General features: G+C 41.6%; 1 protein-coding gene across 3 annotated transcripts in view; it reads left to right on the top strand.

Moving 5' to 3' along the window:
• cfdp1 (craniofacial development protein 1) overlaps nucleotides 1-16,588 on the top strand; it is a 54,543-nt gene that overhangs the window by 12,815 nt on the left and 25,140 nt on the right. For 2 of the 3 annotated variants that reach the window (XM_024423492.2, XM_024423491.2), the window contains exon 6: nucleotides 10,283-10,402. The exons of the other annotated variant lie outside the window; for it this stretch is intronic. In XM_024423492.2, the coding sequence (XP_024279260.2) occupies nucleotides 10,283-10,402 (120 nt within the window). The remainder of the gene's footprint in view (nucleotides 1-10,282; nucleotides 10,403-16,588) is intronic. 3 annotated transcript variants of the gene reach the window in all.

The raw sequence follows: 16,588 nt of genomic DNA, 5'->3' as shown, positions 1-16,588 counted from the left end.
TCCTTGTTGAGGGAGCGTGCCCTCCTTGACTCAACACTGAGAATTCCGAGGGGACTTAACCTGTCATCAACCATTGTTATCCTAAGGTGGGTTTTAATCAGTTTTAAAGCTGAGAAGCCTCTCTCGCAAGCAGCATTGCTGACTGGTGTAACAACAGACATCTTACAAAGTCGAAATAGCTCATGGAAGACCTCTTTTTATAAGGTTCTAGAAACATAACAAAGTCAAGGAGAGTAGATGGTCTGTCCCTTCCACTTTTCTCTCTCCTATCAAGAAGCCGCTTGGTTTGATGAATCTCATGTTTGAGGTCCTCTAAATCTGACTCAAAGGTCTGAGCAAAGGCAAACAGGCTCCTCATTCAAGAAAGTTGTACTCTTTGGGTTGAGAGACTGGACCCCTTGCATTATCTCACAATTCTTCTTTGAAAAACACCTCTGCAGCTCAGCTGTGAGACTGTCAAGCACCTGATAAAAGATCTCTTTGGAAACTCTCAAAATCACTTTGGTCACTATTTTTCTGTCCTACAGTGCTCATCATCAATGAGTAGTGAAATCTTAAGCTTGTTTTAGGCTGTCTTTTACACACTGTTTGTACACTTATTTTGCAATGCTCTGCAATCTCTTCAACCTCTTTCCATAGTTCTCCAAAGTAACCCTCACTTCTGTAGTCCTGTAATGAGTCTGTAAGGGCACCTACTAGATCCACAGCCCTTGCTAGGTCAAGAGAGCTTGATTGGAGCATGTCAGAAAGACATTTGGCATCACCAAGCACTTCACAAAAGGTAACCAAAAGCCCTATGAAATGTAAATCTATCTGAGAAAGAAGGCCCCTTGCCTCCACTGATCTATTTTCAAGTGTGATAGCCTGTAGCACTCTCAGAACTGCTGGAAGCCTGTCCCTCAGGTTACGGCATGCCATGTATCTGCATCTACCTTACATCCGTAAGTCTCTGTAGTTCCCTGTGCTGCTGCTGTGGATAGAGCTCTTTCTGAACTGCAAGCCACTTGAGATGAACTTACGAGCCAGAATAGAACATTATAAAGCTTCTACTTTATAGCATTAACTGCCTCAGGCACTGATTTTACAGCATCGACAAGAACTAAATTCAAACAATGTGCATTACAGTGCACATAAAATGCAAATCTTGCACTGTTTTTAATCTGTGCAAACACACCAGAATGCTTTCCGCTCATGAAGGATGCACCGTCATAGCCTTGCCCCACAAGATCATTTCTGTAGTCCAGACCATGTTTTTCAAGGCAATCAATGATCATTTTTGTGAGACCTGCTGCATCTAAGCTTTCAGCTGACTGAAAGTGTAACAAGCTTTCGTGGATGAGCCCCGTTGTAATAGTACCTCACAACTAAAGACATTTGTTGTTTTTTATCTTTAAATCTTTGGTTTCATCTGCAATTACACTAAAAACTTCACTTTCTTTTACTTCTCTTATTATTTCACTTTGTACCGTCTCAGCCCTCAAGAGATTTGTTCTGGATTTGGTGGCTTGTGTACTTAGCATTGCCACATGCATTCATCCTTTTTTCTATGAGAGGGTCATGCTTTGCTATTTCCTCTAAGATTGTAAAAAAAAAAAGACCCTTGTTGTGAGAGTCATCAGACTCTCAATGACTTGCGCTATATTTTGAGTGGCAGTTAATAGGAGCACATCTGCAATTGTTTTAATTTAAGTACAGTTTTCCTCCACTTTCTTTTTCTGATCCTCATTTATGACATTTAACATTGATGAGTTTCTGTCAATAGCCCTTTTATGCTGATTCCAAGCATACATAGCATCTGCCTTCGAATGGAGCTTAAACCCAGAATCTTTAAACAGCGCCTTTTTCCAGTTACAAAACCCTGACGTGAAGGCAGATTCAGGTGTATTGGGCAGAGAAAAATAACTACAGGCGAAACAATACATCGAATCTTGACTTACAGAATATTCAAGCCATGGATTGAAAGCCCTTTTACCTAGTACCATGCTGAATTCTGGGAAATGTTTTCAAACACGTCTGTACAGGACCCTCTTCTCTGGATCTTGTAATGTCTGAAATACACGTTAGATAATGTGTTATATCTCTATGGAAATGTACAATTAAGGGATCCACAAGATAAGATATTAACAGCTGCTAACTAAAATGTGTAGTTTAAAGTATAGGCCTGGCCTACCATTGGGTCCTTTTGGAACAGAAGTCTGATATCTCTCCCTTTCTTTTCATGTTTAATTGTCATATTTTTGCATAGGGTCAGTCTATGGTTACATCTAAGCATCCAATTACCCACATTTTAGTCCAATCTTAATTACAAATCCCTATACCTTAACATCAACTACCAGCCTAAGTTACTAGTTAGATCATGGCTAGCCCTACTCGGCAGTAACTTAGCTAGCTATAATGTCTTACACCTTTATTATAGCAAACTGGCTATCTGCAAATTGTGGTAATCTTTTGAGTAACGTTAACAGATTGATAATAACAATTGTTCGATTTGTGTTCAAGTACGAAAATCTAACTTGAATTAATGGATTTTAACTTGCTGAACACTGACAGCTGTAGCCTACTAGTTACCCCACATTAGTTAAGCATTCGTATACTATAACTTACGACACTGCACTTTATATGCGTGTATTACTAACACAGATGTGAACATAATGTTAGGCTAAATTGGGAACCGATCTCTCTTATCTGATTAACTGTCTGTTAATGGAGCCAAAGGTCTAACATTAACTTACACAGCGACTACTGTTGTAAAAGTTGTTCAGGAAACGTAAACCCGATGCTAAACCTTAAAATTTACTTCAAATATGATGCTTTCGCCAATCGCGAAAATACCCCGTGGAGCTGTGGAAATATTCTCTCTTATTCTGTTTGTTCTTCTTATTCTTCTGTATCTCCCAACCAATGTTAATATTCTCTCGTCATCGATTTGAAAAATGCGCCGCCGAACGTCAAAATAATGCTTCTTTCAACAAGAGGTGAAATGAGATGTCAATCAGCGTCAAACTGCCAATAGGGAATAAAATTTTGGGGTGGCACCCGGGGTGGCCAATCAGATGTCCAGTGCCACCCTGGACACCCCTCTGGCTCCGCCCCTGGCTCCACTAAGGCAGTTATTTAATAACTTGTCCTTGTGGTAAAAAATGATGTGGGTATAACAAAGCGCAAATTAAAAGTAGGGATTTCGTAGCACCATTGGGTGCAAAAACTCAACGTACCCAGTTGCGGCCCACTTTTTGGAAACAAACCACTATATTTCGTCCCTTTGTTATGTCGGTATTGAACACGTCACCGTCCCTAGGGGGTGACCTTGACAATTTATTGTCAAACTGAGAGGCTGCCTGGATCTATAATTTAAAGACCATTGCTCCCTTCGGTCTCAACGTAGACTTTGATCTGAAGCCATTCCTGTGATTTATTGTGATATTTGCTATTCATTGTAATTGTTTGGCCTGTGTAGCCAAAATGATCGTATGTTATCCATTGATGCTTTTTTATATGTTGTATTTATATCTGTAAATGAATCAATGAAATCAAGCCACACCTGACCATGGTTACAGACACCTGTGTGTCCTTTGAAACTATACAAACTAGTGACCCGCAGTGTTTGTCATAAACGTTAGTTATTAAATTATTGCATCTGAGCTCCTAGAGTGTGCAGCTCTCATTTTCTTTTAAAATTCATATTAACAGAACATGCAAGTCGAGGATGCAATGATGTGTGGTCCTTCTTACCGGATTCTGACGTGGACTTTGAACATGTTAGAGTAACTGTCCACATTTACTTTTCCTCAGCCAATCTACTATAGTAGAAAGGTTTAGGCTACCTATTCTATTGATCAACTTGTCAAGAAAAAATGGCCTATTCCAAACAGACTCTGGAACAGTTGTGGGACGATAGATCCTAAATTCATGTAGCCTATGCTACATAAAAAAAGGTCAAAAAGCAATGTGTCTGATACAACAGAATGTTTAGCTTAAAATGTTGATAACTATTATTTCCTCACATTAGAAGCGCAGCAATACGCACAAGGCAGTTGGCTACACGCACATGTTCCATCCATAATGCAATTAGCGGTAAAACACAGTTGTCAAAAGGGCACTGCACATGCAAGCGGTTTCATGTGACCGAGATGAAAATATCAATTATAGATTTGGAAAGGGACATGCATCATAATATGTATTAAAACGTTCACGTTTCAGACAAATTAAGAACATGTTACAAAGTGGTGTGCGACACGCTGATGAAGGCTGCCTTCCGTTTGCCGTTTGATGCCGCGTTCAAAACAACTGGGAGCTTGGAAATCTCTGACTTCAGTGTGTTCAACAAAAAACTAGCTCTGACTGGGAAAAATTGTTTTGAAGGGTCATCCAACTCAGGCCACTATCCAGAGCTCTGACTGTGATAAATAAGATACTTAATGAATGTACTTTACACACACGCCAATTTAATTCCACTAAATTATGTGAATTATCCTATAGAGTAGAATGATAACCATGACCAGTCAAATGCATTTACTTCGACTGGTATTTCCATCAATAGGCAAAAAACCAACAACATTATTGCAAAATGGGATTTGAATTATCTGCTTTTCAAAAAAAAAAATACAGACAAAAGCCAGCTATTACCGGCAAACGAAAACCCTGTATTGATCATAACATCCTTGTTCATCGGCTGGAGAGGTGGGTGGGAATCTCTGGTGTTGCCCTCAACTAATTCCGGTCATATTTATGTGGCAGACGTTTCTCAGTGAGTATGGGTGGCTCAGTAGAGTCTCCAGCACCTATTCACTATGGTGTCCCTCGGGTCAATTCTGGGCCCCATCCTTTTTTCTCTGTATGTGCTTGACATCATCTGCAATCATAACATTCAGTTTCACTGCTATGCTGATGACGCACAGCTTTATTTACCCATCAGACCCAGTGACCAAGCTAGCGTAGCTACCCTTCACAAGTGTTTTGCCGACATCAAATGTTGGATGTCTGACAAAAAAAGTTCTTCCAGAAACCTTGGTGTCTTCTTTAACCCTGACCTAAACTTTGAGCTGCATGTAAAGAAAGTTTTCCTGAATTGAAAGTTATGTGGACACCTGCTTGTCCAACATCTCATTCCAAAATCATGGGCATTAATATGGAGTTGGTCTCCCCTTTGCTGCTATAAAAGCCTCCACTCTTCTAGGAAGGCTTTCCACCGCAATGTTTAAACATTGCTGCGGGGACTTGCTTCTCTTCAGCCACAAGAGCATTAGTGAGGTCAGGCACTGATGTTGGGAGATTAAGCCTGGCTCTCAGTCAGCGTTCCAATTCATCCCAAAGGTGTTTGATGGGGTTGAAGTCAGGGCTCTGTGCAGGACAGTCCAGTGTTTCCACACTGATCTCGACAACCTATTTCTATAAGGACTTCGCTTTGTGCATGGGGGCATTGTCATGCTGAAGCAGGAAAGGGCCTTCCCCAAACTATCACCACAAAGTAGGAAGCACAACTTTGAATATCATTGTATGCTGTAGCGTTAAGATTTCCCTTCATTGGAACTAAAGGGTCTAGCCCGAACCATGAAAAACAGCCCCATACCTTCACACTTTACAGTTAGCACTATGCATTGGGGTAGGTTGAGTTCTCCTGGCATCCACCAAACCCAGATTCTTTTGTCAGACTGCCAGATGGTGAAATGTGATTCATCACTACAGAGAATGCATTTTCACTGCTCCAGAGTCCAATGGTGGTGAGTTTTACACCACTCTAGCTGATGCTTGGCATTGCGCATAGTGATCTTAAGGCTTGTGTGCGACTGCTCAGCCATGGAAACCCATTTAATGAAGCTCCAGACGAACAGTTATTGTGCTGACGTTGCTTCCAGAGGACGTTTGGAACTCATTAGTGAGTGTTGCAACCTTGGACAGACAATTTTTCTGTGCTATGCGCTTCAGCACTAGGCAGACCCGTTCTGTGAGTTTGTGTGGCCTACCACTTCGCAGCTGAGCCATTAGTGATCCTAGATGTTTCCACTTCACAATAACAGCACTTACAGTTGACCGGGGCAGCTCTAGCTGGGCAGAAATTTGACGAACTGACTAGTTGGAAAGGTGGCATCCTATGACGGTGCCACGTTGAAAGTCATTGAGCTCTTCAGTAAAGCCATTCTACTGCCAATGTGTGTTTATGGAGATTGCATGGCTGTGTGCTCAATTTTATACACCTGTCAAGAACGGGTGTTGCTGAAATAGCCGAATCCACTCATTTGAAGGGGTGTCCACATACACTACCAAAAGTTTTAGAACTCCTACTCATTTTAGTTTTTTTAAACTATTTTCTACATTGTAGAATAATAGTGACAATATCAAACTATGAAATAACACGCATGGAATCCTGTAGTAACCAAAAAAGATTCTTCAAATAGCCACCCTTTGCCTTGATGACAGCTCTGCACACACTTTATATACACAGCGGTATATAAACTATATAGATGCTTTCATTTCCTCACGTCTAGATGACTGTAACTTTTTGTATATGTCTCAGTAAAAAAAATCACTCCCATTGTCTACAGTTAGTTCAAAATGCTGCAGCTCTGATTTTAACAGGCACCAGACATTTCTACCATATCACACATATTTTAGCTGGCTACCAGTCACTTTTAGAAAACATTTTAAAATGGTATTAATCACGTTTAAGGCTAAGTTTAGCCCAATCCAATATCTCTGATATTTTGTCTCCCTATATACCAGGACGAAGCCTGAGATCCCTGTCAGGACACTGTTGACCATTCCAAAGTCTAGGCTGAAAACGAACATTGACCGGGCCCCTAGGCTTTGGAATGGTCTTCCAGGCTTGCAAATTCAGTGCCTCTTTTTAATCCTTGCTGAAGACATACTTTTATAAAGATGCTTTTAATGTATGATTTCAATGTCATTAACACAGAGAGAGAGTGTTAACAATGACATTAATAATGAACCATTGTTCTCTATGGGCCACAGTAGTAATAATAACTTTATGTATATAGCGCTTTCCGATACAAGTAACAAAGTGCTTCACATAATAAAATATAAGTACTAAAAAAAAGACTGGAGGAAAGAGAATGACAAAAGATCGCTAATTAAAATCATACCTGCTGACTGTAGCTGTCTATGAATAAGCCTGTGTTATGGTGTGTAAGTTAAGAGGCCAGCAGAGCTGGGAAAACAGGGCAGTTGCCTTTGTTGATCTTTTCCTGTATATTTGTGTGTATCACCTATGTTCGCTGTGTGATTGTATTAGTGTGAGTGAGGGTGCGCACGCACACATTTGTGTGAGCGATAGCAATTATGTCTGCAATATATTCTCAACTTAGAGGCCTGCTTTTCTAATTGTAGAGGGAAATCTCAGGGGCCTAAAATTAAACCTACTCATTGTTATTACAGAGATGGTGAGGAAAGCTATCATACACTTAAGTCTGGCCTGACTCTACACCCAGGGCAGATGGACATGTCTGTCTATACACACTTCTCAATTTTGTGTGTGCGCTCACATGTTTTTCCCTGTGTGTGTGTGTTTGAACCTGACTGGAACTCTTTGCTCCCAGATCAGAACATTCTTATGAATTCTTAATTCTTTTTTCATTTTTTTTTCACTCTTTGCTCGTCTCTGTTTGATCTGAAAGGCCAACTCCACCACTTTTTAGCCTCCTGTTCGTTATTTCCAGCATAATACTGTCAACATATTTGAAAAAAAAAGCACATTTCTAATAAAAAGTAAAAACAATGATGACATCATCAAATACCCTCCCTTTGGCTAGAAACTCGTTCCAGATTTTGAAAATGTATTTTTAATCCTACCCTGTAATGTCAAGGGGGATCATTTCTTTAGGACGTTTCATATCATTTTAACCACAGATTATAGAAATGCTCTGTTCTCACATATGTAGACACTGGTTTGGTGCTGGAGATTATGAGAATGAGGTTGATAAGTGGCGTAATTCCCCTTTTTACAGAGCCACTGAACATGCCGATTAGCACGTGTGTTTTTCTGTTGTTCGTTAGAAAAATAAGATTTTAGTCTTCGTGGTGTGTTTCCTGATCGATTCCACATTTGGTTAATGATTTGTGTCCCCCATGAGACACTGTAGACGCGGAAGCCTATTTCACTTCCTCAAAATCCCCAGAAGAAATCTAAGATAACTCAAGAAATCTGATGAATTTTTTATATTTTGGATGTGGATGTTCTAGTTGCGCTATTTGACATCTAACTATGGTGTTTAGTGCAGTATTTCTCAAGTTAAGAAACGTGCAACGTATTGCCTTATGTAAACAGTCGGAGCTGCTGGGAAGGTCTGTCTCACTATGCTGTTGGATAGAGAGCAATCACTACAGCTGTTCACCCCATGTTAGTGGGCAAATGGACATCATCAAATCAAAACCCAACTCTTTTACCCAGTGTGATGTACAGATGTTCCAAACTCCATTTTAGAGAGGACTGACTTTACCGACAAAATGATCCTATTTACACTTTGTAGTCAATTTTGGCACAAAGGGATTCACAGCTTTTCAAAACAGTCGGTCTCCCCCTTCTCATTGGACTGCATGCTGCTGACTATCCTCTGGTACTCTGTAGCTCGCTTATGTTTCCCACCTCCCTTAGAGCTCTGAGAGAAGCCTCCAGGGGTGAGGGGTCAGGGGGGGTAAGTGGGGTCAGAGGCAGCAGCAGTAGTGACCAGGGAGAGAGGAGGCGTGTGAATGAGTAATAATAGAGCAGAGATTATGGATGATGAGTCTGAGGAGTTGTCAGTGAAGAGGGAGAGAGGTGGGGAAGATGCGTGGATTTAGGAACATGAACACCCAAGTGAAGGACCAGTCATGGTGTTATGCTTCAGCAGGGCTATCAGATGCATCTCTCCACCATAGGTTTTGTATGAGTGGTACACATTGCTATGTTTGTAATGAGAGTGTGCTAAAAGGCCTACTACCGTCTTTAAGCTGCAGAACAAAGAGCATCCACACATACTAATGAGAACTCTTTATAGAAACCTGCTGTACAAGCACCACCATCTATAAAGCTGTGTGCCATATCTTATTTTGAGGTCTCTATGTTTAGGTTTAGGTAGAGTTCTGTGGTGTCCTGGTAACTGTTGAGGAGCTTGTCGTAGGCACCCATAGAGAAGCAGCCCTCTGTTTGGTGTGTGTACACTCTGCCCAGTCGGGTGACCAGTGAGGTAATATTGATTCTGTGTTGGGGAACACTAAACACACAGTTTCACTGGTCCCCCCCCACTCATTCACTCTCCTCTGTTATCTGACACACCAGTATGACAGCACAGCACAGGGTGTTTTGTAGTCTAGAGCCAAGAGGCTTCTAAGAGTGTACCATGATGACCTAAAAACATCAGAAACTGACAGCATAGGGAGCATTCTGTTATGCTTCTTGGTAGATATTTGTGAAGGGAAACAAACTGAGATGCTCTTGCATGTTCTTCACCTAAAGATTCCACAGATGCACATGAATCGGTCAAGAAAATCCCTTTAAAACCTTCACTCCAGTCTCTCATTACATGTCCATTGTATAGCCTTTAACCTCATGGTTACACCACCTTATAAAATGTTTTGCTCAGTGGGAGATTTGGAGATTGTGACAGCAACTATGTGAGCTTATTACTTTATTATACTATGTCCTGGGATTTCATATCATCTTCAAAGTAGAAGAACCCATTACCTTCTATTGACTCTTGTGTGGCTTGTGTGCTTCATTTGTGTGTTGGTGAGAGTCTCAGCTTTTCATAGTGGGGTCATAACAGTTTGTAGCTCAAATCGTTAACAGACGTTTTTGTGAGATCTCATTTCGGGATCCGCCCTTGTCTCACTAACCCCACTCTAGCTCACCCCCTATTAATCTCACAAGCTAATGGTTGGTATCCATGTATACAGAAGAAATAGACAAATACAATAACCCATAAGTCTGTAGCTCAAACACAATGTTTAGTAGGGGTTGGAAGCACTAAATCACCCCAGGGTGACCATGGGACTCAACGAGTCCCCCTCTTCTTCCCTAATTGTGATTTACCTTGTCAACACCTCTCTTTTTCTACACAAATGTCCACAGTAAAAGGTCAAGAGGTTATCCATATCAAGTCAGATTTGGGGAAATTGCATGGTTTTTCTATTAGTCTTGAACTGTGAGAGGAGGTCTGCCAATGGCCTTTAAATGGGCAGGAAGTGTATTATCCTTTCAAGGACTTCCTCCTGGCCTGGGTCTGCTGGAGAGGGTGAGGAGCAGCTGGGTGAACCCCTAACAGGGAGCCTTTGTGCATATGTGTTTTAGGGGTCCAGCATGCTCTCCTCATGGCCACAGACATCTGGAGGAACTATCCACTCTCCCCGGGGATACTGTGAGAACATTCTTAAAGTTGAAGCGTCTCTGCGAGGCACAAAATGGTTCCCAGTGAGTAACTCACTCCTATCAGTTACACTGGGTTTAAACAGGAACACTAACATGCTGACTAAACCGACCGCATTGAGTGCATGTTGCAAAATGAATGTACACATGTGAATCAATAATTTTATCCTAACTGCTCGCGCATATCAATAACTGTCTGTGTAGCCAGGCGCAAAAATAGAACTTGGTTAAATTTTAGACGCTTGAAGTGCTGCAAGTCCTGCCTCTCCCATCTACAAAGATCCAGCACAAAAAAAAATACCCAGGACAAATTAGCTAGCAACAGCAAGCTAACTAAATGTCCAGGAATGTTTGTGTTGTTTTGACCTGTCCCCAAATAATATACAGTAGTTGGTTTTGGTATGTTAGTCTGCATGTCATGAACACGTCTGGTAGAAATAGACAAAATCAACATGTGGACGTACGAGCGTGGCCGGTTTGGTCAACATGTAACTCATTTACTCTTTGTGTACATTTGTGTGTATGTGTATTTGGGTGAGTGTTTGTTTGCCTGGTTGAGTGTGCTGTTAAGTTGCTTTGGTGCTCCTGGTACTGGGAGCCTTGAACGTGGAAGACATAATGACATCAGCAGATTATCAAGGTTTTTTGGAGTGCTATGTTCAACACAGTGTCCAAAAATTAGGGCTTGTTGGTCTAAGGTTGTTAGTCTTCCAGCAGGACAATAACCCAAACACACCTGAAAAAACTGGAATGGATCAAGAAGACGCACTGGACTGCGAGATCTGAAAACTGCAGTTGTTGGAGGGCACCCCTAAAACCTTGAATAATTAGAGCAGTTTGCTACTGAAAAGTGGGCCAAATTGCAAGTAGAAAGCTGCAGCAATTAAATTGATGGCTTCAAGAAGCATTTGTCTTGACTAAAGGCTGTGCATCCAAGCACTAGCTCCCGGGAGCCAATCATTGGCATGGGCTCTACAAGGTGTCAAGCGTTCCATATGGATGCTGACCCATGTTGACTCCAATGCTTCCCACAGTTGTGTCAAGTTGGCTTGATATAATTTGGGTGATGGACCATTTTGGATGGGAAACTGTTGAGCATGAAAAACTTAGCAGCGTTGCAGTTTCTGAAACAAACCAGTGCGCCTGGCACCTACTACCATAACCCATTACATAACTACCATAACCCAAAAGCACAAATATTCTGTCTTGCCCATTCACCCTCTGAATGGCACTCATATACAATCCATGTCTCAAGGCTTCAAAATCCTACTTTAACCTGTCATCTCCCCTTCATCTACACTGATTTGAAGTGGATTTAACAGGTGACATCAATAAGGGATCATAACTTTCACCTGGATTCACCTGGTCAGTTTTTCTATGTATACTCAGTGTAAAGGTAGGGGTAACGTGACTAGGCAACAGAATCGATAAAGATCAGTAACCGCAACATATCAAATACTTTTTTATTTGATACATGCTTCGTAAACAACAGGTGTAGACTAATAGTGAAATGCTTACTATAGAGAAATAGTAGAAAAATAATAACACAAGGAATAAAGACAATAATTAACATTAATTTGGCTTTATACACGGGGTATCAGTACCAAGGTGATGTGTAGAGGTATGAGGTAATTGAGGTAGATATGTACATATAGCTAGGGATAAAGTGACTAGGCAACAAGATGGATAATAAACAGTAGCAGCAGCACATGTGATGAGTCAAAAGAGTCAATGCAGATTGTCTGGGTAGCTATTGGTTAATTATTTAACTAAGTATTTAGCAGTCTTATGGCTTGGGGGTAGAAGTTGTTCAGGGTTCTGTTGGTTCCAGACTTGGTGCATCGTTACCACTTGCCATGCGGTAGAAGAGAGAGTGGTTTACGACTTGGGTGGCTGGAGTCTTTGACCATTTTTAGGTCCTTCCTCTGACACCGTCTGGTATAGAGGTCCTGGATGGCAAGGAGCTCGGCCCCAGTGATGTACTGGGCTTTACACACTACCCTCTGTAGTGCCTTGCCTGTAGTGCCTTGGATGCCAAGCAGTTGCCATACCAGGCGGTGATGCAGCCTGTCAAGATGCTCTCAATGGTGCAGCTATTGAACTTTTTGAGGAACAAGGGCACATGCCACATCTTTTCAGCCTCCTGGGGGGGAAGAGGCATTGTCGTGGACCATGTTCATTTAGTGATGTGGACATCGAGGAAGTTGAAGCTCTCAACCCGCTCCACTACAGCCTGTGTTTGGGGGCGTGCTCCGCCATCCATTTCCTGTAGTCCATGATCAGCTCCTTTGTCTTGCTGACATTGAAGGAAAAGTTGTTGTCCTGGCACCTCACAGCCTGGTCAAGGACCTCCTTTCTATAGGATTTCTCATAGTTGTTGGTGATTAGGCCTACCTCCTTTGGGTTGTCAACAAACTTAATGAGAGCTTCAAGTTCCAAACTCCGAACTTGTTTTTGCATGGATTACGCGAAGCGGTTAGCTTTTAACATCTAGGACCGCAATTTCTTGTCCCGGAATCCTGCTTAACTGACAGGTTAAAGTCTGCTTGAAAGAGCTGCTAACCTAGCTAAGCTGCTAACGCTAGCCATCAAGCTAATGAAACTAGTCCCAGATAAGTGTTCCTATGGAACCCTCTTTGTCTGGAGAAGTAAATGAACGGTTCCAGCTCTGTAGAAGCTGCTAGGTTAGCAGCTCTTTCAAGCAGACTTTAACCTGTCAGTTAAGCGGGATTCCAGGACAAGAAATTGGCCTTCTCTAGTCACTGGTATACTTTTATTTACAAAGCCATTTTGGGTTTACTACCTTTTTATTTGTGCATTTTTATTGTTCAGAAATGTGGTGGGTACTCTCTTCGTTCGCTGGACTTTATCCTGCTAACTGTTCCAAATGTCTGAACTGAATTTGGTAAAAGGGCATTTATGTACTCTGCAACATCGTCTTGGAACGCCTTACAAAATACTTTTAAACTGGAAGATCTTGTCTCGATTGCTGTTTTTAAATCACTGATAAAGGATTTTGAGGCTGATTCCCTGACCTGTCAATGTTTTTAATTGGCTGTTTTTGATTTTGTTATACTCTTATGAGTTCAATGGTTTTTTACTAGATTACTTGTAGTTTTTCATGTTGTCTGTCTGTAATTTATTTTGTAATGACTTGGTGCTGCCTATCTTGGCCAGGGCGCTCTTGAAAAAGAGATTTTAATCTCAATGAGCCCTTCCTGGTTAAATAAAGGTGAAATAAATTTTAAAAAAGCTGTATCTACTATGCTTTGTTTCGTGTCATGCTGGATCACTCAGAGTTCCAATGCAGCAATTGTTTGCTTGCCTAGGATTATAGGCTTGAGGTATCTTGATCATGCAGGTCGCCAGCCTACGTAAGAAACGGGAGAAAACACAGAGTGGAATGTTTACCGTTTCTACGCCTGTGGCTGGACGGCGTTTGTGCTTGTTGGATGCATCTCCGTCCTGTCGTTATCCGAGGGGAGCAATCTCCTGCCTCTCCTCCACCATCTGATAGCGGAGTGGAAGGAGCACAGCAAGAGGAGAATGGCAATCAATGATGGTCGCATGTCACAAGCCGTGAAAGCCGAAGACAGCGGCCCCCCGCAAAGCAGTCTACACTCCCAATGAAAGGCCCGGCGCTGATACAAACAACGAATAGTTTTACCGCCCTGGACACTGATCTTCCTGCACCTTTGTCACTGGGGTTACCTGTGTCTGCGGCCGCTGTAACTACTCCTACTTCTTCCCCTACATTTTCGAAGTCGACGTCGGCAACCTTCCATCCCTGCGCTGGATTGAACGGGGCTTCTCCAACTGTTGGAGGCACCATCCTGTGAAGCCTGGGAGTGGGTGGATTTCCTCATCCTTCTCGCCAGCTGTGATTTTGGGCAGCTCCATGGTAATAAATTGACTGTTTCTGGTGCACAAACAGTGTCCTATCTCAGAGCTCGAGTAAATGACATTACTACGCTGCTACCGAATGTACTATGCCAGCACATGGACATTGATTGTATCATAGTCAATGTCGGTTTTAATGACATTATGAAGGGCAGCTCTGAACAGTTGAAACTGGATTTCAAAGAGCTGATTGACTCTCTGCTAGACACTAATAAAAGACCTATCATATCTGGCCCTGGGCCCTCTCTGAATCGTGGCATTGAAGGCTTTAGCAGGATTCTTTCTCTTCACAACTGGCTATGTGATTATTGCAGCTTAATGGGTGTAACTTTTTTTGACAATTTTGATACCTTTTGGAAACAAAACACATTTTATAAGGGGGTTGGTATCCACCCAAATCATTTGGGTTCCTGGATCCTTTCACAGCATTATAAGGCTGCGTTGAAACAATGACTTATCAATGCCTCAAGCCTAGCTCATCTAATCCCTACCATTGTGTCGGTGAGTTATCATAATGCTTTAGCAAATGTACATTATACCATGGGGCATTGGTAGACGCAATGTAAGTAACTTAATGTATGTCCCTCTAACTGCCCTGAATGCCTCTGCTGATCCTACAGCTATTGTATGTAGCAATCATGAACCAGATTTATGCTGTTAGCACTGAGGCCGTGTGCCCTAGTAGGAAGTCTACTGTGTGCAGCCCCCCCTGCACTAACATAAATAACATGATAGTATCTCTGAAACTCAGTTAAACAATACCTTTGATGAGTCAGTGGTAGCAATACAAGGTTATAACATTTACAGAAGAGACAGAAATGCCAGTGGTGGTGTTGCTGTTTATATTCAGAACCACATTCCTGTAAAGATTAGAGAAGATCTCATGTTAAACACTGTTGAAGTAATATGGCTACAGGTTCTTGAGGTATGTCTCTATAAGCTTGGCACATCTACCACTGGGATATTTGTCCATTCTTCAAGGCAAAACTGCTCTGGCTCCGCTGATGGGTTCCGCTGGTGTACAGCAATCTTTAAGTCATACCACAGATTCTCTATTGGATTTAGGTCTGTGCTTTGACTAGGCCATTCCAAGACATTTAAATGTTTCCCCTTAAACCACTGGAGTGTTGCTTTAGCAGTATGCTTAGGTTCATTGTCCTGCTGGAAGGTCAACCTCTGTCCCAGTCTCAAATCTCTGGAAGACAAGAATTTCCCATCCATCATTCCTTCAATTCTGACGAGTTTCCCAGTCCCTGCCGATTACAAAAAACATCCCCACAGTATGATAATGCCACCACCATGCTTCACTGTGGTGAGCGGCCCTCTCTTGGCAGGTTTGTTGTGGTGCCATATTCTTTACATTTTTTAATAATGCATTTAATGCTGCTCCGTGGGATGTTCAACGTTTCAGATATTTTTTATAACTCAACCCTGATCTGTACTTCTCCACAACTTTGTCCCTGACCGGTTTGGATAATTCCTTGGTCTTCAAAGTGCTGCTTGCTTGGTGGTGCCCCTTGCTTAGTGGTGTTGCAGACTCTGGGGCCTTTCAGAACAGGTGTGTATATATACTGAGATCATGTGACACTTTGCACACAGGTGGGCTTTATTTAATTAATTATGTGACTTCTGAACGTAATTGGTTGCACCAGATCTTATTTAGGGGCTTCATAGCAAAGGGGGTGAATACACATGCACGCACCACTTTTCAGTTTAAAATGGTTTTTTTAAACAAGTAATCTTTTTCATTTTACTTCACCAATTTGGAATATTTTGTGTATGTCCATTACATGAAATCCAAATAAAAGTACATTTAAATTACAGGTTGTAATGCAACAAAATAGGAAAAACACAGAGGGAGATGAATACTTTTGCAAGGCACTGTATCTAATAGAACTCAATAGGTGTTCTTTAATGGAAGCTTCTCTAATGTCAAACATGTAAAGTGTGGTGTACCGCAGGACAGCTCTCTAGGCCCTCTACTCTTTTCTATTTTTACCAATGACCTGCCATTGGCAATAAACAAAGCATATGTGTCCATGTATGCTGATGATTCAACCATATATGCATCATTAACCACAGCTATTGAAGTCACTGAAACCCTTAACAAAGAGTTGCAGCCTGTTTTGGAATTGGTGAACAGTAATAAACTGGTCCTGAACATTTCTAAAACGAAGAGCATTGTATTTGACCTCAGCTGAATCTGGTAATGAATGGTATGGCTCTTAAACAAGTTGAGGAGACTAAATTACTTGTCATTACCTTAAATTGTAAACTGTCATGGTCAAAACATATAGATTCAATGGTTGTAAAGATGTGGAGAGGTCTGTC

The sequence above is a fragment of the Oncorhynchus tshawytscha genome, linkage group LG06 (genome assembly GCF_018296145.1).
Source record: "Oncorhynchus tshawytscha isolate Ot180627B linkage group LG06, Otsh_v2.0, whole genome shotgun sequence".
NCBI lineage: Eukaryota > Metazoa > Chordata > Actinopteri > Salmoniformes > Salmonidae > Oncorhynchus > Oncorhynchus tshawytscha.
The sequence above is the reverse complement of the archived record's forward strand: the minus strand, read 5'-3'. Positions and strand labels throughout refer to the sequence as shown.